Source organism: Toxorhynchites rutilus, chromosome 3 (assembly GCF_029784135.1).
Source record: "Toxorhynchites rutilus septentrionalis strain SRP chromosome 3, ASM2978413v1, whole genome shotgun sequence".
Lineage (NCBI taxonomy): Eukaryota > Metazoa > Arthropoda > Insecta > Diptera > Culicidae > Toxorhynchites > Toxorhynchites rutilus.
In genome coordinates, this window is record NC_073746.1 from 145,608,817 (window position 1) to 145,631,900 (window position 23,084).

Below are 23,084 nucleotides of genomic sequence, written 5' to 3' on the forward strand. Positions count from 1 at the left end.
TCAAACATATGCTTTAGCTAAACCCTCGTCAGAGTGATAACATTCAACCAACAAACAATGCCTGGAATAGGTTTTGTTCAATAGAGCGAAAAGCATTAAGCGCAGCCGCCAGATGGCGAGGAACATGAATTACAGCGCCGGTGGGGATGTGTTAATAGATAGTAAAGGTTTTCTGCAAAGAATCTTGAATAGATTTTTTTGTGATAAGAATTTTGTACTACAATGATGAGATTTTTGTGGATATACAGGGCGGACTCGAGTATATACATATTATATATTCTTTTCACTGTATATAATCGAGTCAAAAAAAATTTTTTTCGTTTTTCATGCATATACATTTCGTTTTTTGAATATAAAAATTTAATTTTTGATTCATCCCCTTAAAGTCAGAAAACTCCTTTCTCACATTAAAAAAAAATATTTAAAATCTTTCTGGAGAAAAAATCCTCTACGCATATGTTCGAACTTCAACAATTACAGAGCTATAGAAGTTTTTTCTGTTTCGGACTCTGTTGCCTCAAACTGGCTCTACATTAAACAGTACGCGGAAGACGATTCTGTTGCTTTCGTTTGAAAGATGAGAAAATTTAGTGCAGGATATAGTAGTGGAACATCTAAATTAGTGGATTTAAATAACATTTCAGAAGTGGAAACATAAAAGTTAGTAATTTTTCAATCATAATAACATTTTATTCTAAAAACTCATATTAAACTTGATTGTTTCTATCAATTAAATTAAGGCTCTCTAACCACTCTACAATTTGTTCTTTGACACCCAACTTCTATCTTTCTTAATTTCGCTGCAATATCGATATAAACAATTCCTGGTGGAAATTTAAGCAAAATCTTAAAAAATCACGATTTTTACCCCATTGTACATATAATAGCCACATAAATTTCACTTTAACGTTGAAATGTTACATTTTTGCTTGAAATAAGTCATAATTGAAATGTAGAAAAAATATTTGTTTTTCAAACTGTATATAATCTAGATTAAAATTGTATATAATCGAAACACATATAATCGAGTCCGACTGTATTGAAATAATATGAATACTGGACGAGTATGAGTAGGGACTACGATTTTCAATATGCAATGAACATCAATCAAATATTTTCATCTATATAAATAAAAATGTAAGGCCAAATGTGTTGCTAGGCGCGATACCCGAAGAAGGAATCGTCCGTTTTGAGCCATCTTTATTTTGATGAATTCGTTTCTGCCCGTAGTTCAATGTTATGGAGAGAAAATCGGAAAAATTTCGGAAAACTCTGGAGGAAAGTCGGAAAATTCGGTAAATTAATTTCCCATATGTATTAAAATTACATCATGATAAGCGTTGTCCGTCCATTGTTTGCGCTATTGAAGTTTGTTTGAAAGTGAAAATGGATTTTCAGGTGGAATAACGTACTCCTATATCTTTTATCTTCTATATCTATATAAATAAAAATATAAGGCAAATGTGTTGCTAAGCGCGAAACCCGAAGAAGGAATATCGTCCGTTTTGAACCATCTTTATTTTGATATATTCGTCTCTGCCCGTAGTACAATGTTATGGAGAGAAAAATCGGAAAACTCTGAAGGAAGGTCGGAAAAGGGGCAGGGAAGGCTTGGTAAATTGAATACCTATATGTTCGAAAATTACATCATGATAAGCGTTGTTAGTCCATCCGATGTTTGCGCTAACGAAATTGATCTTTGTTTGAAGGTGGAAAGGATTTTCAGGCGGAATAACGCATTCCTATCTATATAAATAAAAAAGAAAGGCCAAATGTGTTGCTAATCGCAAAATCCAAAGAAGGAGTCGCCTTCATTTTGTTATATTTGTTGTATTCTGCCCATAGAACAATGTTTTGATGAGAAAAAGTTAAGAAATTTATTCTAAACACAGTGCATTTTTTGTCTGGCCAGGCGTCGGTCCTTATGGACAAACATGAATCTTTTCCACGAATCATTTCCCTGATTTTTTACTGCCGTTGCCAGTTCCAACTATCTCCTAATGAAAAGTCCACTGTACGTCCACAGGGACCTGCGCCTACCAAAGGGAATCCCCAGCGATCGAGCCGTGTTAATAATTTCTTGTTAATATTTTTAGTAGTAACAGCGCCGTTGAATTTCATAATTACATAAATAAATGATGAGGACTCCTCCTTCATGTTACTCTATGATATTTGAATCACCTCAACTAAAAATCATGAGTGATTCGTTATGTGATTTTAATTTTTAAGACTTCGATACCAAACATTTTGAGTGATTCAATTTCAAAATTTAATTCACTGGTGGTCATATTTCGATAGAGCATTCGATAGAGATAGAGAAAATCATGCAAACAACGCCACTATCAATCGCATGATGCGTATATACAATCAGCACTGCGAAATAATTGACACAACAATAAATAAAAAACAGCTAAAAATAAACATGTACCGTAGGAATAATATTTAACTTAAGAAAACATTGTAAAAACATTGACATATAAGTATGTAGTCTACATTTGTTTGACGAAAATGAATAAATAAATAAATTAATTAATTAAGAAACCTTCATGATAACTTTGGATTTTTGGATAAATGATAACTTTGGATTGTATATACAGTAATACAAACTCGAGCTCGTATCCCACCATGCAAATCTATCATCCCTTCTTTTGAAAGTCGAAAATACGCTTTCGGAACATTTTATTTAGCTAAAATCGTAGTATCTTATGAGAGTGAAAAGGTTTGTAAACACCAATGTTTTTTCAACTACGGAGTAAGTTGAAACAGCAGTGAGGATCGACTATTTTGCTGTAGGTTTTAATGTAGGAACTAATTGATTGAGTCACACGTTATTTTTATGTTATGAATACACAAACATGAGACAAGACAAATTAGTTAATTTATCAACTAGAGGTCTAATTCACACCTTTCTCCCGACTCATGTCCAATCACTGTTCATGCCACCTTGCCGGCAACAATCTCTGCGTTTGTGGCCAAGGTTATCACAACATCGAGCACTTTGTTTGGTCGTGCGATGAATGTCTTGTCGCCAGACCGAATTTAGAAAACTCCCTTCGGGCCCGAGGAAGACAGCCCAATGTACCGGTGAGAGATGTGTTTGCTCGGTTATACCTTGATAACACGTCCCAAAACTATGATTTCCTAAAAACTATCGGTCTTCGTTTGTTATTGTCCTTATATTAGGATTCGGCGATCTTTAGAAAAAGATCGATCTTGTCGGATCGATTTCCCAAACGACGTAAGGATCGATCCACTGATTAAATAGGTAACGAAGAATCGATCTTTGCCGAATCGATCTTCGCCAATTCTATCATTGAAAAATTAAAAGCATTTTTTTCGAGTTATCTGCTTATTCTATATGAATGTCGTCTTTTCTTCAAACAGGGAATACAAATTTCATATTTGTACTCAAACATCAAAAGCATTTTGTTTCTCAGCGTGAAGGCCACAACCACAGGGCATTCATCTTGTGCCGTCAGACAGCCGTTTTATTGAATAAAAATCATATCCACATTTTCTTCCTTCGCGAACAAACGGTTCCCTCCTTCTTACTAACAATAGAATAAGTTGAAATTTAAATATATAATAGATATAAGAATTGAGTGTGATCATCAACTCTCGTCATATACCCTCCTCTTTCTGAAGAAAATATGTTACTCTACTAAACTCGAGTAGATCGGGAATAATCAGTATCGTATCCTATTCACCATAGAATTAAGTAACATTGTTTTCAATTATTAGTTTCAAAAAGTTAAGAGTTTGGCTCCTACAAATACAGCCTGTAAAAATAAAAGAATCACTTTAAAAAACTAGGGATCGCTTAAATATTAAGTAACGCACATTTTCTACTCCCTCTTCCTTACATAACACGTAACAAACGATCATTCGCCTAAAACTGTTTGAATTTATTTTCAAACCAAATTTTACAAGACACCCCCTCCTCCCTTGCTGAATGCGTTGCGTAATATTTTAATTTTCGAATGATCCCATAAAGCTCATTAGTGACGACCATTTGAGTTGCTCTACTCTGATATGAGAACACCTAAAATACAATAGTATTGTTGATTTCTTGCGTAACTTTTGAAAAGGTCCTATGTAACCTTCACATCAACTCGAGAAAAACGAAGTTGAAGATCGGAATATTGTTCCAAGCGAAAAATGTTACATTGGACGTTTTGACTGACCGCTTTGTGCATTGGACAAATAACGCCATTCTTCGCTGTGTCAGTGAACCATTCTCTTCTGGGCACCTTACACGATCAAAATTATTGACAATAAGTGTCTTCAATATTGACAACCAGGTTGTCCGATCCGATCTAACCTTAATCAATATTTTGCCACCTTACACGGTCAATATCGTCATCATCCCGGGACAACGAAAGTATCCGCGATGACTAGTGGCAACGTTCGAGTTTGGGATCCAAATTATTCTCCATCAGATTAGAAGGCTCAAAGGCAATTTCAAATTGGTAAAATTTGAAAGAAAATTTCAATTTGGCATTATTTAATTACTTGAAGCACGTAGTCCTGACCCTGATTTTACCTATTTTCTCTAATTTTTCGGATATTCCTACTAAATTTTATATTATTATATAAAATCAATTTCAGACACAATATTCATATAGGATTTTCCCAACACCTGCAGAAAAAAAGTGATTTGCATTCACATAGAATACTAATTTGATTCGTAAAAGTTTATTTTCACTCATAATTAACATTTTCAAATTAGTTTTTCCTTCTCAAAATCGCATCATGATACTCGCTTCACAAATACAGGCTGTTCTTTCAAAGTTTCAGAGATGCCAGTTTTTATAGTTTGCGAAAATATATGCAAGTTATATTATCTGCAAGCAAATATGTTTATTCTATAAATAAGACTATGTATAATTTATAGCTTATATTCACCATACCTTGAATGAACACATGATGTTTTTTTCCGGCTGTGATTTTCCCAGATCTTTTCATTCTCCAAATTTCATAGCGAAATATGAAGAAACACACAACATGGACTAAAGGAGCTGCCTCGCTTGCTAGCACAAAAAATGACCGAGTTCAGAACACAAAAAAAACTCCTAAAACTTTGTTACGTTTCATCCACTCTCTCAACATCACATTGTCAGTTTACTTCGATGTTTTGATTTGTATTGCGAAAAGTACCGTATTTTGCTACTAAAAGTGTCAGTTTTCCAAACCAAATGCTTTCATTAATGCTACCTAGAATTTCGGGAGTATATAAAATTTAATCGCAATCGCAAAAAAGACTAATAAAAATTAATTGTCCGCAAAATCACATGTACACTTGCAAATCTGGCAACTCCGTCTCGAAGTCCGTGAGGTTAAACGTCAACATCATGCTTTTTTATGAAATGTCAAGATATTGATGCTCGAAAATCAGAAAAACCGGATTACTGCGCTGTCAGCTGTGTTCAGTTGTCATTATGATTCAAATGTCATCATATTGTCAATAATATTGACCGTGTAAGGTCCGCTTTCTATCGTTGATTGTTCTTGGCGTTCAACATTCTTCATCAACCATAATCGGTACCTTGTCTACTGGTCTGAAATGGTTGATTGGTTGTTCGTATTTTACTTTAAACTTATCAGTTGATTCACTTCTATGGTCTGAATTAATTCACCCTCAATTTTGAGGCTTATAGAAGTGATGACCTTCATTTACAATGTGTTTGAAAAAACATGTATTCGGAAGTCATTCGGAAAATTGTGGAGCAAGATCAATATTGCCTCCTACGAAAGACCGCATGGGCTCCTCTATAACATCGAGCCTTACTCGCGATGCATTTGAATATCATAGTACGCTGGGATGCTCAGCAGAGTATTGAAATAGCGGTTTGGCTTTAGTTCGCCATGCTGGAAATTAAAACATAGGCTAAGAGGTTAACCTAGTCCTTACCTTATCGTGGATTGTGGTTACCTCGTTAATTCAGCCAACACACTATTTGGGGAAAAAGTAATCCATTATTTTTGGGTGAAATTGAAAACTTTTTTATAATATGCTTCGGATTGTCCGATTTGGGTCAAATATGCACCTTTTTGTTGCAAAATTTGTTATTATTCTAAGGGTAGCTTCGTAATGCCTCTCTCATAGTAGTATTGGTTCTTATTGACGAAAAACTTTAACAATAGATTTACAGTTTTCTCTTCATTCCAATTTTGACGTAGGACTACGTCTTTCATTTCTATACTTGGGTGTAAGTTCAAAGTTTCGAAAATGAAAGCGTTACGCCGGAGCAACGAGATTTTGAGCAATAATACCTCCTAAACAACTGAGCGAAATGGTATGATAAACACTTCATTCGAAAGATAAAATGTCTACGCGTTATATGCTTGCTACTTTCTGATCCAAAAACTTGTTTCAATAGCCATAGAATTGCTTTCAAAACAGGCTATTGTAATCACACCAATCGGTATATAAGCAAGTGCCGCTCGGAAATCCACTCAGTTGTGATTGCGCAACAATACTTTTGTACTCGCTTGCGTTTCTGTAATACGGAATTTTCCCTAACACAGATTTCAGAAGCATGGAGCCTGGGGAAATCGGCATTACAAAATGGGTGCAAGTTGCGGGTACTTTTGTACTCGCTTGCATTTTTGCAAACCGGAATGTGTTTTCCCAATACAGATTCCGAAACCAAGAAGTTGAGAAAATCGGCATTGCAGATACATTGCACACGATTATTGCTAATCGAAGAAACACAAATGATTACTAAGCCAACGGCAGTCCTACGTCAACCAACCATGAAAAAGGTGGTAATCGCTTGGTGTCAGATCCGAACTGTATGGTGGATGCATTAAACCATCCATCAAGCTCCCGGAGTAGTGTGGCCTTGCGTTGTCCTGATGGAAAACAACAACTCTTCTGTTGACAATTTTTGGACGTTTCTGTTCAATCGCTAGCTTCAAAGGTCAATTTGTTGACAGTAGACATCTGAAATTAAAATTCAAAATTAATAAAAAAAATTATAGCCATAAAATCGGTAACAAATTACTGCAGTTTAGTATTCATCAAATTTCCATGCAAAACATGGAACTTGTTTCAAAACCTTCTTCATTTTGTTAACCGAGTGTTAGGGTACGAAGATACCCTTTAGTTTAAGAAAGTTTTTGGCTTTTTTGATTTCATACAAAGTGAAGCTGAAGAAATTCACCTTTTTCAGGTGGTCACACTATTTGGTCGGTGTTAATACAGAGGGGACTAGGTTGCAAAATTTGAAAAATCGAGTTATTAATTGCATTAAGCATTTTGCAAGCTGCATACCACTACGTATAAGGTGTAGTAGAAAGAAATCCCTAATTTTCCAAGAGATGCATTAGTAAACTCGCATTCTAAAAGTGTGATCTGGCAGCGCTAGGTGGGGTTAGAAAGATTAGATTTCGTACTGAACATTGTACATTCCACTCAAACTTAATTTGATTTAGTTTAATTTCTTACAAAAATTATGGATTTCTTTTAACTTAATTTTTTTAAACTTTTTTTACACCTACTATGACTCAATTTGAACTGTTGGTATTATCTATCCAATTAAACAAATCAGGCGAGGGGCAATGCTAGAGTATGTAACGAACTAAAAGACGAAGATTGACCTGATTCGGCCATTCATGAATGTTTCGAGTGTCTTTTTTTATTTCCCAAGGTCTCTTCAAAATGGCATAGAAATTCTCTTCTTTATTGCGACATTTCTTAATAACGACTGTTCTCCGTTCCATACATTCTATTCTCAATTGATTGAAATTTATCACATGTTACAATGAGAGAAACTATTCACAATTAAATTTGGCTCGGTTACAGCTTTAAATGTAAATGAACCTAAATAAAATAAAATTAATGGAATAATAAAAAAATATTATCAATCGATCAATTTTAGATGTAACTGTTTTTGATTTTTTATATAGCCACTCTACGGAATTGAAAATGAGGCATGTAACGATTTTTGAGAGACTAACTGACCCGACGAACTTCGTCCCGCCTATAGTTGATATTTTAGTCCAAATAATTTCGAACACCCACGTTCCCCCAAAGTAATTTTTCTGAATGCGATCTATATTCACGATCAAAAATAGAGAACGCCACTTTAATTTCAATTAATCTTCGAATGAACCACTTTCGCAAGGCAATTGGATTCAATAATTTTCCATTGATTTTCATGACCTTTAATTTTTTTCAAATTTTCTAATAATTATTCAAATTTGTTGATGCGTTCTCTAGTTAAATCGTGATGAACGGACACCGAATCATTTTAATTTATATAGATATACGGGGTCTTTCACATTAAACGCTCACGCAACAAATTTTAATAACTTCTACAAAAGTGAACCGATTTTTATTTTTAAAAAACGGAAATAAAGCTTTTTTTGGGACATTTTCGATGTGACCACCCATTTTTTCAATAACGCGTTTTAAACGGTGAACAAAATTCTTCAAGCACAACTCTAACATTACGACTTCGATGCTGTAGAAAATCCGAGTTATTTCTTCTTTAAGTTCCTCCAAATTTTGTGGCTTATCAACATAGCAATGGTCCTTCACGTACCCCCAGAGGAAGTAATCGACGCCGAGAAATGTTGAAATTCTTGCCATAAGAGGACAAAGTTTCATTAAAGCTTCGGTTGCTCGAGTAATACGATTTCACTAAAAATACAATACACTTGTAAATTGTAAATCAAATCCGTTATTCCGTTCTCGAGATAAATCGTGAGGAAAGGACACCAAATCATTTTTACTTATATGGATTTCTTTATGTCAAATGTATACAGGGCGAACTCGACTATATACAGTCTCCGATTTTTTTCATTGTATATAATCAAATCCTGTATAAAAACGAGTCAAAAAAAATTTTCATTTGTTTTTTATACATATATTTTCCGTTTTTTGAATATGAAAAAAATATTCATCTCCTTAAAATCAGAAAACACCTTTCACGCCTGTAAAAATAAGTTTCATAAATAATAGCTTTCTTTTATATATAATAATAACTTTTTGTAGGTGATAGACGATCATATTTCATTAAAAAAAAATCCTTTTATACATATGATCGGAATTCAATAATGACGGAGTTATAGATCTTCTTCATTGTTCCGTGATCTGTTTGTCATAAACTGGTTTTACTTCAAAAAAGTATGCTACATAGAACGATTCTGTTGCTTCCATTTGAAAGATGAGAAAATTTAGTGCAGGATAAAGTTGTGAAACATATACATTAATGGATTTAAATAATATTGAGAAAGTGATAAACATATATGTTGGAACGGGGAGGAAATATTCTTCTCAGCAAACAAAGACAGTGCGTTTTGGGTGATAAAAGATCAATAAAAGAAAGATTGTGCTAAAAGATCAATAATCTCCTCCTTTTTAGGTTGGATCCAACAAATACAATTTTAAGAATATTTAGAAACGTCCGTTAAGGGTTTATAAGGTGTTATAATTAATTTTATCTTAAAAATTCATGGTTAACTTAATTGTTTCTATCAACCGAATCGAAGCTCTCTAACCGCTCCACAGTTTGTCCTCTGATATCTAACATCTATCTTTATTAATTTCGCTGCGGTATCGTTATAAGCAATTCCTGGTGAGCCTTCAACCAAAATCTTCAAAAATAACGATTATTTTTACTCCACTGTGTTGGATACTATAAGTAGTATCCAATTGAATTTCCCCTTAACGTTGACATATCATATATTCTGTAGAAAAAAGCCGTTTTTGAAATATTTCTTTTTTCAAACTGTTTATAATTGAGTCTCAAATTGTATACAACCGAGTCCGATCTGTACCAACTTTAATTTTTGAGGATATTTTTTCAACAGCGTATTTAACCTTCAACGAACGAGCGTATTTGCACTGCATGCTCGGAAAGGAATGCTCCAGATCACTTTGCATGCATAAAAAAGGCATTACCTAACAGAATTCCTGAAATAAAACGGAACGAATTGTATGGCGGCATTCGAATTTTTTAAAATATTTGAAATGTCGCGAGTATAGCGGCATTCGTTCGCCAAGGGTTAGTATGTTATTTTTCATAGAAGGGTTAATAACTTTTCAGCAACTTTGTCAGTCGTCATATTTTAATTAGACAGTTGGATCTCGAGGTCAAGAAAGTTCAACGATTTTGAATATATGGCCCCTAGAAAAATCAGTGTTCAAAACGAAACATCCAAAAAATCTCAAGTACCTCTCAATACCATTTTATCTATCACAGTGAATAAAGGCGGGAAAAGGTAAAAATAAGGGTTTTATTGTTAAAACTATATCCTAAAATGCTAAAAATTTACTGGTCCATTAATTTTTGCTTCATCATTAAAAAAATTGCACCGTTTAAATTTGGTCTATCAGAAAAAAGCCGCTATACTATACTACCAGCATGGGATTTCCTAAAACATTCGCATATCTGACGACCTATTGGAAGGAATTATATTTCAATCGAATTTGAAAGTGCTCGTTTAAAATTGTTTTGATTCTTTTGAAGATATCAACATCTATTCTTGTTAACTGGAGGTTTTTGTTTCAAATTTGTTAGAAATATAAACTGGTTGTTGCTTATGGAATTAAGCAATTCTCTCTGGTATACAGTAGAACCTCAAATATCTGGATGCGGATTATCTGCGAAAGCGAGTTCCATAGTAATTCTATAGGACCTCCCCGAAATTTGTCAGTGAAATGTAGGCACGTGCTTTTTTGTTTTGATCGTGGCCTCCACCTTATCTGAACACTTGATAGATTATAGTTTATATGATTTCTGTATTGGTAATACAGGACGGAATCGATTCTATACAGTTTCAGATTTATTTTCACTGTATATAATCGAATCCTGTATACAATCGAGTCAAAAGAATGTGTTTTTAATCGTCTTTTATGCATATATTTTCTTGTTTTTTGAATATAAAAGAAGAATTTAATTTTTGATTCATCCCAATCAACTCTTAGAATAACTTTTTTATATAAAAATCTGAATTCATTCAGGAGGTGATAGAGGATCACATTTGATGAAAAAAATCTTTCTACGCATATGTTCGAATTTCAACAATGACAGAGTTATAGATTTTTTGTTTGTTTTGGACTTTGTTGCCTCAAACTGGCGCTACATTAAACAATATGCTACAGAAGACGATTATGTTGCTTTCATTGGAAAGATGGGAAAATTTGGTACAGGATATAGTTGTGAAACATTTAAATTAGTGGATTTAAATAACATTTTGAAAGTGAAAAACTTCAAAGTTAGTAACTTTGAATGTGTTATTATAAATTTTACCCAAAAAAATCACATTGAACTTGATTGTTTCTATCAGTTAAATTAAAGCTTTCTAACCGCTTAACAATTTGTTCTTTGACACCCAACTTCTATCTATCTTAATTTCGCTGCAATATCGATATAAACAATTCCTGGTTAAAATTCAAGCAAAATCTTCTAAAATCACGATTTTGACCCTACTGTACATATAAAAGCCACATTAATTTCACTTTAACGTTGAAAGGTAATATTTCTTCGTGAAATAAGCCATATTTGAAACATAAAAAAAATTTCTCAAACTATATATAATCCAGTCCGACCTGTACATACTTTTCATGTTGATATATTTTTATTTCGCGTTTACACCTAATTTTAGTGCTTCATCTGCAATTTTTGTTATTCGCGGTGACCTTGTCAGACTATTTCGCGGATAATCGGGGTTCTACTGTAATATCCAAATTGTCTATATCGACAGTCTCTTCTGATGTCGCTATATAAAGCAACGACTGTAATTTCGAGGACGCAAGAGTCAATAATCAATGCCATTCTTTGCTTTATCAAAAATATACGGGGTGTAACACGTTGCTTCTCACGCATGAATATGATCAATTTCAGTGACTTAGGAAGATAAAAAATTGGTTTGTTTGATAAGTGTGCAAATTGTGTTTCAACAAAAAAAAATTGCTTCTGTTCACTTCAATGGAAAAGCAAACATAAAAAAATTGTTTTGAATTCGAATAATGATTCGACGTAATTACATATACTTGAAAACAAAACATTAGCAAACATACGTACGAATCATAATGCATCGTTTCCATCTGTTTCGGCTGAAAATGACGAAAAATTAGATTGCCCACCAAGAACCTGCCGCTGTGCACTGATCCCAAGTTCCGGTACACACAAGTAAACTCATATTCCCGGCGAGGAAATGGTGAACGTGAACTTGTTTACGTTTCTTTGTCCGCTAAGCCCTTTCAGAAGATTCACTTTGGAACGGAGCGAGTTTCTGTTTTCGTCATGACGCAAGTGCCGTCAAAACTGTGTACGTGCGTTCAGTGGTATCAGCACCGAGCGGCACCAATCCATTCATATGGGGCACTATTTTCACACGCACACAACACCGCGTATCCCGTGAACTGCGAGAGAACCGTGATGAGTGAGAATCTTGCACCAGCAGCAGCAGCAAAACGACGATGACGACGAGTGAAGGCAATAGCAGCCATTTTGATTTTGACGACGACGGTAATGATTATGATGATGAGAATATATTTTTATAGGGAGAGCCTCTTTTGGTGGCCTTCCTGCACTGGCACCTACGCTTCCACGCGAAGGGACACGATATGCCTCCTATACTAATATTTTTGTTCGGGCGTATCACCCTCAAAGGTAGAATGTTGATCGAAGGCAAAGTTGATCGGAAATATTTTTCCCAAATCGAACTTTGCTTTACTGTTTCATCTCACATCTTCAGCATCTTCTTTCTCGTTTCACACGAACACACTTTCGAACACGAACTTTTCATGGACACTTTTCACACTTTGGAAAATCGTATTCGCACTTTGCTGCTAGGGGAAATCACTATTTTTCTTCAACATTGACATACGGGGAACGGACCAGTGTTTGCGACATTCCAAACAAAACATTTAACGAAACGGATTTTGCTAGTTTCGCTTCCATCGCACCAGTTGGAAGTAATTAAAATCCAAGCACAGCTTCTTACCCATTTGAGCCTTTTCGCTCCGCTGAGCCGTCGAGTGTGACACACTTTTTTCTTACGCAAAAATCCACTTTAACCACTCAGTTATCCGCAACCAATAACACAATAACGTTCTTCGAATTCACATCTAGCATCGCACGCTATTTTCCGGCCGTTTACTGCTGCGAAAAGGGCACCATTTACCGAAAATCGAGCTCGTTTGTTACCAGCGAACAATAACAACGACCGCCATTTGCATTTTTTCCCATTTTCTTTCACGACACTGATGGACGGGAGAGTACTAGAAGAACGATATGGGTGAGAGCGAAACGCGTTTTCCAATAGCAAAACGAATTTGTGTGCGTCTACAGGCGGCACACTTTGACACTTGTCTAGAGCAGTTTCAAAATAGCTGTCGTCGCTTATTTCAGGGCTGCCAGGAAATAAGTCAACCGGGATACAATAGCAGTGTGACGATTATGTAGTATGAAATGTCAAACAAATGGAAAAGAAAGCAGATAATCAAATTATTGAATTTGAATTTGGGATCGGATTGTTCTTTTTCTACAGGTCCGGTTTATTTTTCGAGCACAACTGCGTGGAAACTATATTAACCATTTGAGGCCGGGGGAGCGCGATAGCGCTTTTCTTATTATATGCCAAAATTGCAAAATCACACGCCCCGCCCAAGCCAAGCTGACGCCCGCTGCAGTGAGAAAAAGGCCTAATTGTGAAATTGTGTATTAAAAAAAAGTTAATGTTAATAAACTTTATAAATACCACTTATTATGTTTTTTCGCTTTAATACAACTTTTGTGAAATAATTAGTTATCTACAGAGGCGAATGCCACATTAGGCAAAGTCTCTATAAAAATGAATAAATAAAAAAAATTAGTTATCTACGTTTATTAGCATGTTTTTAAACATACACAAACTCATCCGTATTTTTGACATTTACTCACAAAATTTGCCCCACACTCAAACCGTTAAACCTCTTCATCAGTTTAACGATACGTCCCAGCAAACATTAAATCGTATAATTTTGCACGTGCCAAATCTTACAAGAAATCCGAATAAATCATAATCGCATATAATATCAATCAAAGTATGTATCGTGTATATTTGAAATCGCATAAAATGTAAAAACTCGATTTTATATACCATTATCAAATTAAGTCGCAATTCAGTATAATAAACATCAGTTTTATGATGTACATTGTCGTAAAATATATTTAATCCGCATCATATGCGTATATTACGCTGATGCAGTTTGTGTGTCGTATAAGCGTATAATTTAAATCGATTCAGTACTGTAGTAAATCGTGTTGCATGCTGAAGAAAATCATGAAACAGTAAATCATATTAGATCCTAATAAAGAACACATTACATCATATTGAAATGTCAATGATGCAATCGAAAGTTTTAACCGTTGTTGAATTAAATTTCAGATAGCCGCGCGAAATAGCTGGTGGATGATAATCCAGACGACCGGAGTTCGAACCCACATCGGAGCAGTTTCCATCAAACATCAATCTGTGGCATTTTAAACATTCATATTCCACTCCCAACACAAGTCAATCAAACAATTATTATTTCTACGAACATAAATACTCATATATAAAAATGGCGATTCGTGAGGTTGTAATAAACATTTCACGAAAATATTTTGCGCCATTTGTTTTTTTCTATGTCTGTAATAAATCGTATATAAGTATGGCAAAAGTTGTATTTGGTGCTTTGACAATTCATGAATATATTCATATTAGATCGCAATTCAATTCCAACATAATCGCAATTATAGCCGGTCAAAGTTGCATGTTCATCCAAACAAATTCGGTAAGCATTTGCCATGTATGTATATGGCCTCCACTTTTGCATGCATATGCCAGTTAGGCGCATTATATGCCAACCAAATTTTAGGGCATATGATGTTATATATACGCTTGTTATGCGATTTAATGTTTGCTGGGGTATGCTACATTATATCTCCATATTGTCAAATATCATATGAAACATTGAGTCCTTTCAGTGTAAACTTGTTTGTTCTACGTCATCTTTCGTGGCATATTTCTGAAAACCTACCCAGGAATGAAGACAGTTATAATTTAATAAGAATGAATCCATTATGCATTTTACTTGGTCTGCAATCTCATTCAAGATTTATCGGATTGAAAAATTCATCGTGAGCACGAGAAATCTGCATAATTATGATTCGAGTATTGAATCGCTATTTTGAACGTATAAGTTTGAATTATTCTGAAAAAAATAAAGTTTTAAGAAAAGTAAAATTGTGAACTCAAATTCACAAGTTGACAGGAGAAAAGAGCAATTGTGAATCGTCAAGGAGGTACTAAACATAAGGAATTTAATTGCTATTTTAAAAGAACAATCCGAACTAAATACTGATCTCCTTTCTGTTATTTTTTATTGTAATGAAGAATATGCTTCAATAAATTAGAAACGTTTTTGTTCCGTTGCGATCGCAATAATGTGATATTTCTCAAACATCGTTCAGTGAAAACATGATTTTCTAAAATCATTTTTCATTATTTGAAAATAAAGTAATGTGAGAACATTATTTCATGCCGTGGGAGAATATTTTATAAAAATCACCTGGCATCACTGGTTCTTCTCAAACTGTATAAGAGGTGAGGAGGTAAGAGCATTTTGATGTACTAGTGTTACTTCGTATCTCTTGCACCATTACGAAGTATGACGTCATAATATGGTTGTTGGAAAAAATTCTTCTAATGCGGGCGCTACACGATTCGTCCAACGTTTCACTCGAATGTTGGACTCAAACATTTGACTCGACGAATCGACAAATATTGTGACGAATGTGCTGCTACACGGTGAAGTGAATGTTCGATTCAATGCAATCGGTCCAAACAATCGGCGAGTATGTGGATCGAATGTTTATTGTTTTTATTTACCATCAAAAACGTTAGGAAACTGGATGACGATGCGAGTATTGAAATTGCTGCCGTTGCAATTGTACTGATATCGGGCAGTAAATTAAAAATGCTTGAAATCATAATTATTAAACTGCAATATTTTGCCGAATATTTTGAATTTTATAAATCAATTTCATAGTTCCTTCATCTAAAACTTGTAAACAAACCAATCTGTCAACGATAGATTCGGACGAATCGTGTAGCGGTGTATCGAATGTCATCGAGTGTCGAATCAACGAATGACAAAAATCCTTTGACTCGTGCCACTCGCGTTAGAAGGTAATCCACAACGAACGGATTACCTGCCAACGCGAATATTCGACACTCGACATTGAAGGTTCGTAGCTCGTCAGTCGACTACACGATGCGTCGAATCATCGAGCGTCCAACATTCGAGGGTGTTCGTAGCATCGTGTAGCGCTGGCTTTACCTTCCAACGCGAGTGGCACGAGTCAAAGGATTTTTGTCATTCGTTGATTCGACACTCGATGACATTCGATTCATCGAGTCAAATGTTTGAGTCCAACATTCGAGTGAAACGTTGGACGAATCGTGTAGCGCCCGCATAATCCACAACGAACGGATTACCTGCCAACGCGAATATTCGACACTCGACATTGGAGGTTCGTAGCTCGTCAGTCGACTACACGATGCGTCGAATCATCGAGCGTCCAACATTCGAGGGTGTTCGTAGCATCGTGTAGCGCTGGCTTAACTCGATTAATTATCTCGAACGAATGTTTTTCGCAGCGTTGCCAGATTTCCAACGATAATTTAAACTCATTTAAAAAATTAAAAAAGTATAAAAAATGAGCCCACTTGAGACGCAGTCTTCATTAATTGCATGGTCGTATCAGTATTTCTATATGCCTTGAGGTCAACTACTTGTCCGAAAAAAAAGTTGAACAATTTCTTGATGAATGCCGAGCATAGAGAACGAACAATGGAATGAAATGAGTAATGGACAGAATCTGACGAACACAACTTGCAGTTGGTCTCTGGTGGTCATGAAGATTACTAGAGACCAACTGCAAGTGGAGTCATAGACCTCTTGAAAAAATCATAATCGGTGATGAACATAGGTATGATATCGAATCCTAGCATTACAATCAAATATGAAGTAGCCGTTTCTCATTAAGTGATCAACTATAACTTTGCGTTTTATTAGTAAAAAAAGGCATTCGCATGAAACATAAAACTTACTGCTTCTTTATTCAATATATGCCCCGTCGGAAGCCACATTTCTGGCCCATCTTCCACACAATACACACTTGGTAGAAGCTTGATTGATTTTAAGCGATCCAGATAACAAACCAATTTTTGTTTCCTTTATAAGATCGGAACCGCTGTTCAGTAACGGCCGAAACAGATATAAATCTGAGGGAGCAACGATCGAAAGTATAATATTGTATATAGCAATATCACGACGCTCTTTATACGACGAAGAAGCAAGAATCAGTTGCTTTATCAAGCACAGAGTCAGTACTTATGGCACTCTGTCAACCATGTTGCGATGTAGTTTGTAACCTATTGTGAACCTTTTGCAGTTTATTAGACAGAATGTTGTGAAACTGATTACCATTTTTCATTCTACTTTCACATTATCAATGTGATTTTTTTTAATTTGGTTGTTTACACACAGTCAAATAAATTGCATCATGTTTTGAAGCTGATGTACACGTCTTTAAGATACATGTGTTGACGACTTCAACATAATGCCATTCACATTAGAAATACATAAAGCCATACTTGTACAACTATCATTTTAATACCTGTTTGATCATCAAGGAACATGATTTAAAATAACCTGACGGTCATATGACGTTTTATCATTACTAATAATAAATTCCAGAAACCTGAAGGATAGAAAAAAATAGCGGTTGTAGATTGTGAAGTTATAATTACTATCGTCTCACAACCGAGGCCTTGTTGCAGAATTTTCATAAATCACAGAGCAGAACACTAGCAAAAATAATGGAACTAAATTGGGGCAAATAGTGAATTGCATGAAAATTATTAAACATCAAAATTATTAAGAGAAATGGGGATGAGACGGAAATGTTAAAACGAACGAAATCGAAATACTCGATAAAATGTCTTACAAAAAAGTGTTTTTCAATGTACTAAAATTAAAACAGACCGAAAAGTAGAACTTTTCTTTCGTTCTAATATGGACATATAGTGAGGAGATATGGATAGGTCTGTAACATAAGAAGCGTAGAAGATTATCGCTCGCGAGAGGAATAATTTCGCTCTTTCGCATCGTTTGTCCGTCCAGTAACAGAAACAAACATAGAAAGCGATGCAAAAATGATTTCCATCATGCCTTGGATGTAGGCTCAACAATTCACTGTTCATTTCAACCCCACCAGTACAAGTAATTCAACAAATTAAATTTCCCATTCACGAATGAACTCTTACGTAACTTTTGAAAAGGTCCATTGTACCAAATGTAAACAAATCGAGTTAATGAATGCACACTATTAGTTTTAAGTCATTGAATGCATTACATAAACAATCGTTCAGGTATCTATCCTCTTCACCTTTTTATCGCCGATACAAAAAAAAGTCCAATGTACAGATTCGTATTTCAAGCACTCGGCTGTTATTTCGGACGCCACTTTCCTCCGACATTCGAAACGTCCGATGTAACAAAGTAATCAAAACAACAGAAAATTGTACTTCGGTCATTTAGAGTTTTTGTTTCATTCGGGTGTTAGTATCGAGTTTAGTGCAATTCAATGATTGATAGCCAGGTTTGAAGACATGTCTTCATTTCGAAGACTTTTGACTTATTGTGAAGACATTTGATTTTGCGAAGACAATTTTGAAGACATAATTAAATATGTTAAGACATTTCAGTATGATAGCGTACGTGGGTTTTTGAGAGATGTTATTTCCATGAAATTCTAACTATTGACCGGAAATATCGTCAAAATAAGCAAGGCTTTTGTCTCAGTGTCATTCGTTTGCTTTTTTATCAGTATCATTTGTTTGCTTTTGACGTGGGACTACGTCTAAGCGGAGTATATGGAAGTAAAATGAAATCCTAAAGACAGAACATGCAGGAAAAAATGAAGATAACGAATGCTTATAACTCGAACATTTCTTAATAGATCGGAAAGGTGTTTGCATCAATTGATACTGATAACTGCCAAGTGTTGATTGGCCCGATTTACGGTTTCCTCAACACAGACTTCTAAATCAATGTGTCTGGGGGAATCCGCTTTGCCAATACATGCAAGTCGGGGGCATTTTTGTTCCCACCGAAATGCGTTTCCCTAAGATGGATTTGAAAACAAAGATGTCTGGATGCAAATGTATACAAACTGCGAGTACGTATGTACTCGCTTGTCTTTGTGCAGACCGGAATATGTTTCTCTAAAACGTACTTATAAACTGAGAAGCCTGGGAAAATCATCATTTCAGATACTAGAGATGAATGAATTTACCCGGCTCGAGAACTTCGTAAACATGAAAGATGCTATATTTTCAGAGGGAAATGTAAAATACAATGATCGTTTGACAATTCTTCCGTTCACATATTTTGATAGTCCTAGGCATCATATCAAACGAAAAAGGACAAATTTACTTGTAACATAAAAACATAATCTATTTTTTCATCCCATTCATTTATTTATTAGGCTCATTAACATTTTACCTGAAACAGGTCTTAATCGTGTACATGTACATATGTCTATGGTTCTATAAATTGTAAATGACACAGTAGTAGTAGCCATTTGGGCGTTAGGTTATCTGTTCCATTACATTATGGTAAATTATACAGTAGTAGCCATTAGGCGTAGTAGACACTTAGACGTAAGGGTAGGTAGCCATTTAGGCGTAAGGGTATTCTTTCTGTTCTTCCATTGTTCAGCAGATCGGACAGCGGGGACAGTTGATGATTGTTGGGTTATTAATAGAACAGCAGCCCGATGTTTCAGAGCAGTTGTATGGATGATTGAGCATTGAGTTTGAACTCACGATCGATCGCTTAGTAAGCGAACGCGCAACCAAGCGAGTGGCTACGAAGACCCTCATGAGTAATCCAAGTTCCGTTTTTGCGAAAGATCTGGGGCTATATTCAATCAATCAACTGTTTATCAAGCCAACTCGCGTTGACGGCGGAATGGTGTCGACATCTGGATACAACATTAGTTTGTATGAGGCCAACTATTCTTTATCAGATTAGTCGGCCCTAATGCAGTTTTAAATTGCTAAAATTTGTATGAAATTTTTTTCTTGGCGTTATTTACCTACAAGAAGTACGTTGTTATGGCCCTAATTTAAACTTTTTTTGTATGATTTTTCAGATATTATCACCAAAAGTTACAACTGTAATATGAAATTATCCTTAAAAACTATTTCTGTACGATATTTTTTCACTACTTGCAAGAAAAAGTGATTTTCATTCATATAGAGTACTAATTTGATTTGGGAAAAATAGTTTTAATTCATAATTTTTATTTTAAAAGTGTGTTCATTTCTTCTGCCAACCCATATTGTCATGCCTACTTCCCCATTTCGTAATACGAAGCTCAATGCCAATGCGGATTATCATTTCTAAACTCATAAAAGTTAGCAGTCATGCAATATATTCTTTGTTGACATTTATTGAAATAAACTTTAAAACCTCAATGTAAGTTTAATGAAATGCGCTATATAGTAATACCAATTAGAATGAACATTGAGTGAGCTATCAAACTTTGTTTGAAAGTAAGTTTCCTCCGATATGTTTGTGAAGACATTTTTTTTTGTGCCATGTGAAGATATTTGAAAATATTACCTGGCATCCCTGAAGAGAAGGCCGCCTTCGCGACGCATTGTTTGTTTTGAAACAGCGGTTAACTAAAATCATGCAAGATCCGACAAATTTAGAATATATGCATTGTATACTGCAAGCTCTGGATGATTCCAAGCAGAACAAAGATGCATTTGAGAAAGTCGCCAAACTACGTGTTGCAACATCAGAACTATTTGCAGAAGCGGTAGAAACGTGAGTAATTTAAAGTTTATCGTGGGTTCTTTGAGATATCGTTTAGCTTTCTAGCAATGACGAGAAATTCGCATGTTCGCTGCTACAGCAACATTTGGATGCCTACCAGGATGCCGTAATAGACCCCGATTCGGTTAATAACTACTGTGACGATGTGATGACTTTGCTGGCCTCTCGAGCTGAAGATGATGAACACGAAGATGGTGGGATTAGGGAGAGCCTTCTGGGTGATCCTCTAACTTATTTAACCGAAGAAAGAGCCTGTCAAGGACATTTCGAAGACTGTGCGAGTTGGGAGCCAGATCAATCAACGATCGATGTATTGTTTCGACGCGATAAAAATGCGAGTGAATTTACAGTGAAAAGTCCTCTTGAGCGGCGCGAGCAGCGACTTATTGAGGTCCCCAAAACCAAGCATACGATTCTCTCTGGTATAAGCAGAATTGATTCTACGCCAATTGAACAAATTTCCCGACGTGTGTTTGCACAGTCAGCGCCTAGTTTCCTCCCAAAACTGCCTATTTCCAAAGAAAATACTTCGCCAAGTGCATCAAGAAATTCGTCCATAACGGAGGTTGCCTCCGATGAACGAACCGTTAATAAAGGAGATGATGCTTCAAGTAGCTTTCGAACGGCCAGAGATGAGTTGCATATTCAAAATATTAAGGTTTTTTCATTGTTGTTTTCAGATATGAAATTATACAGTTATACTGTTTTCCATTCTTTCAGAAATATGGAAAGGCAAATGCAACGGATAAGGCACCCTTGTTTGCTTACGGCAAGAAAACTCTTGGTGGGCGAAGAACGCTCGGGAGTAGGTATGTTTGTCCGGTACGTAACGAAGAGTCGAGCGACTCTAAACAATTTAGTTCGCCGACTTCATCAAGTCACAGCCAGGATAGTCCGGACCAAGAAATAGACGAACGCTTGCGCCACATCGACCCCAAAATGGTCGAGTTGATTCGAAGTGAAATAATGGACCATTTTACTCCTCTCGTGTGGGATGATATTGCTGGTTTGGATTATGCCAAAACAATTATTCAAGAAGCGGTTGTGTGGCCTATTTTGAGACCAGATATTTTCACTGGACTGCGCAAACCTCCACGCGGTATCCTTCTATTTGGACCTCCCGGCACGGGAAAGACACTGATTGGCAAATGCATTGCATCACAATCGAAATCGACGTTCTTCAGCATCAGCGCATCTTCGCTGACGTCCAAATGGATTGGCGATGGCGAAAAAATGGTGCGAGCACTATTTGCCGTTGCTTCCGTACATCAGCCAGCTGTGGTATTCATCGACGAAATTGATTCTCTTTTGTGTCAACGATCAGAAACTGAACATGAAAGCTCGAGACGATTGAAGACTGAATTTCTGATTCAGCTAGACGGTGCCGCGACGGCAGAAGATGAACGTATACTGATTGTCGGTGCCACGAATCGTCCTCAGGAACTGGATGAGGCAGCTCGTCGCCGTCTTGTTAAAAGATTGTACATTCCCTTGCCGGAACTTTCCGCCAGGGTACAGATACTAACCCGTTTGTTGAATAATGAGAGGAACTCTTTGACAGAGAAAGAGATTAATGAGATTGGACTTTTGTCGGACGGATTTTCCGGGGCTGACATGAAAGTGTTATGCCACGAAGCATCAATGGGGCCGATTCGTTCGATTCCCTTTGACCAGCTAGGTCACATAGAGAAGGATCAGGTACGTCCGGTTAACTATGACGACTTCAAATCGGCTTTAACCCGGGTCAGGGCCAGTGTATCGCAGAATGACTTAACGCAGTATGTACAGTGGGATCGGCTGTACGGATCAGGCACATGCTGTTGAATAATTTGTTGGTGATGCCTTCTTTACTGAATATGTATATCTGTTCGAAGAATACGGATAAGTTCTTGTGGAAATAAAAGCTAAATTCTACAATATCTTCTTCTATACACCCATACCTCTCTTTACGACTTAGATACGTTCCACGAAACTCGGCCGCAAAGCGAAAAGCCGTATATTGAATCAATTATTCTGATACAAATTCATACAAGTTCAATCGGATCGGTTCTAAATGCGGAAAATATGTAACATGGTTTATCATTGAAAATACATATCTTATCTTCTTTGTTTTTAAGAGGCTTTAAACTTTGCAGTTCATTCGCCTCTAAGTAAATACATATTATCTTTTCATTTTATTTGTACATAA

The 23,084-nt window shown here is 35.8% G+C and overlaps 2 protein-coding genes across 5 annotated transcripts in view; one reads left to right on the forward strand and one right to left on the reverse strand.

Annotated features, from left to right (window-relative positions):
- LOC129775450 (serine-rich adhesin for platelets) overlaps nt 1-13,229 on the reverse strand; it is a 41,243-nt gene extending 28,014 nt beyond the window's left edge. For 2 of the 4 annotated variants that reach the window (XM_055780220.1, XM_055780214.1), the window contains exon 1: nt 12,036-12,940. In XM_055780220.1, coding sequence (XP_055636195.1) covers nt 12,036-12,058 — 23 coding nt within the window. In that variant the 5' untranslated portion in view covers nt 12,059-12,940. The other 2 variants (XM_055780215.1, XM_055780217.1) reach the window with 2 other exon arrangements.
- Nucleotides 13,230-20,707: 7,478 nt separating this feature from the next.
- LOC129776986 (fidgetin-like protein 1) lies at nt 20,708-22,914 on the forward strand. The gene is made up of 3 exons (XM_055782992.1): nt 20,708-20,887; nt 20,942-21,554; nt 21,617-22,914. Exons 1-3 carry the CDS (start codon nt 20,748-20,750, stop codon nt 22,718-22,720), a joined length of 1,857 nt encoding a protein of 618 aa, XP_055638967.1. The 5' UTR covers nt 20,708-20,747; the 3' UTR covers nt 22,721-22,914.
- Nucleotides 22,915-23,084: the final 170 nt, after the last annotated feature.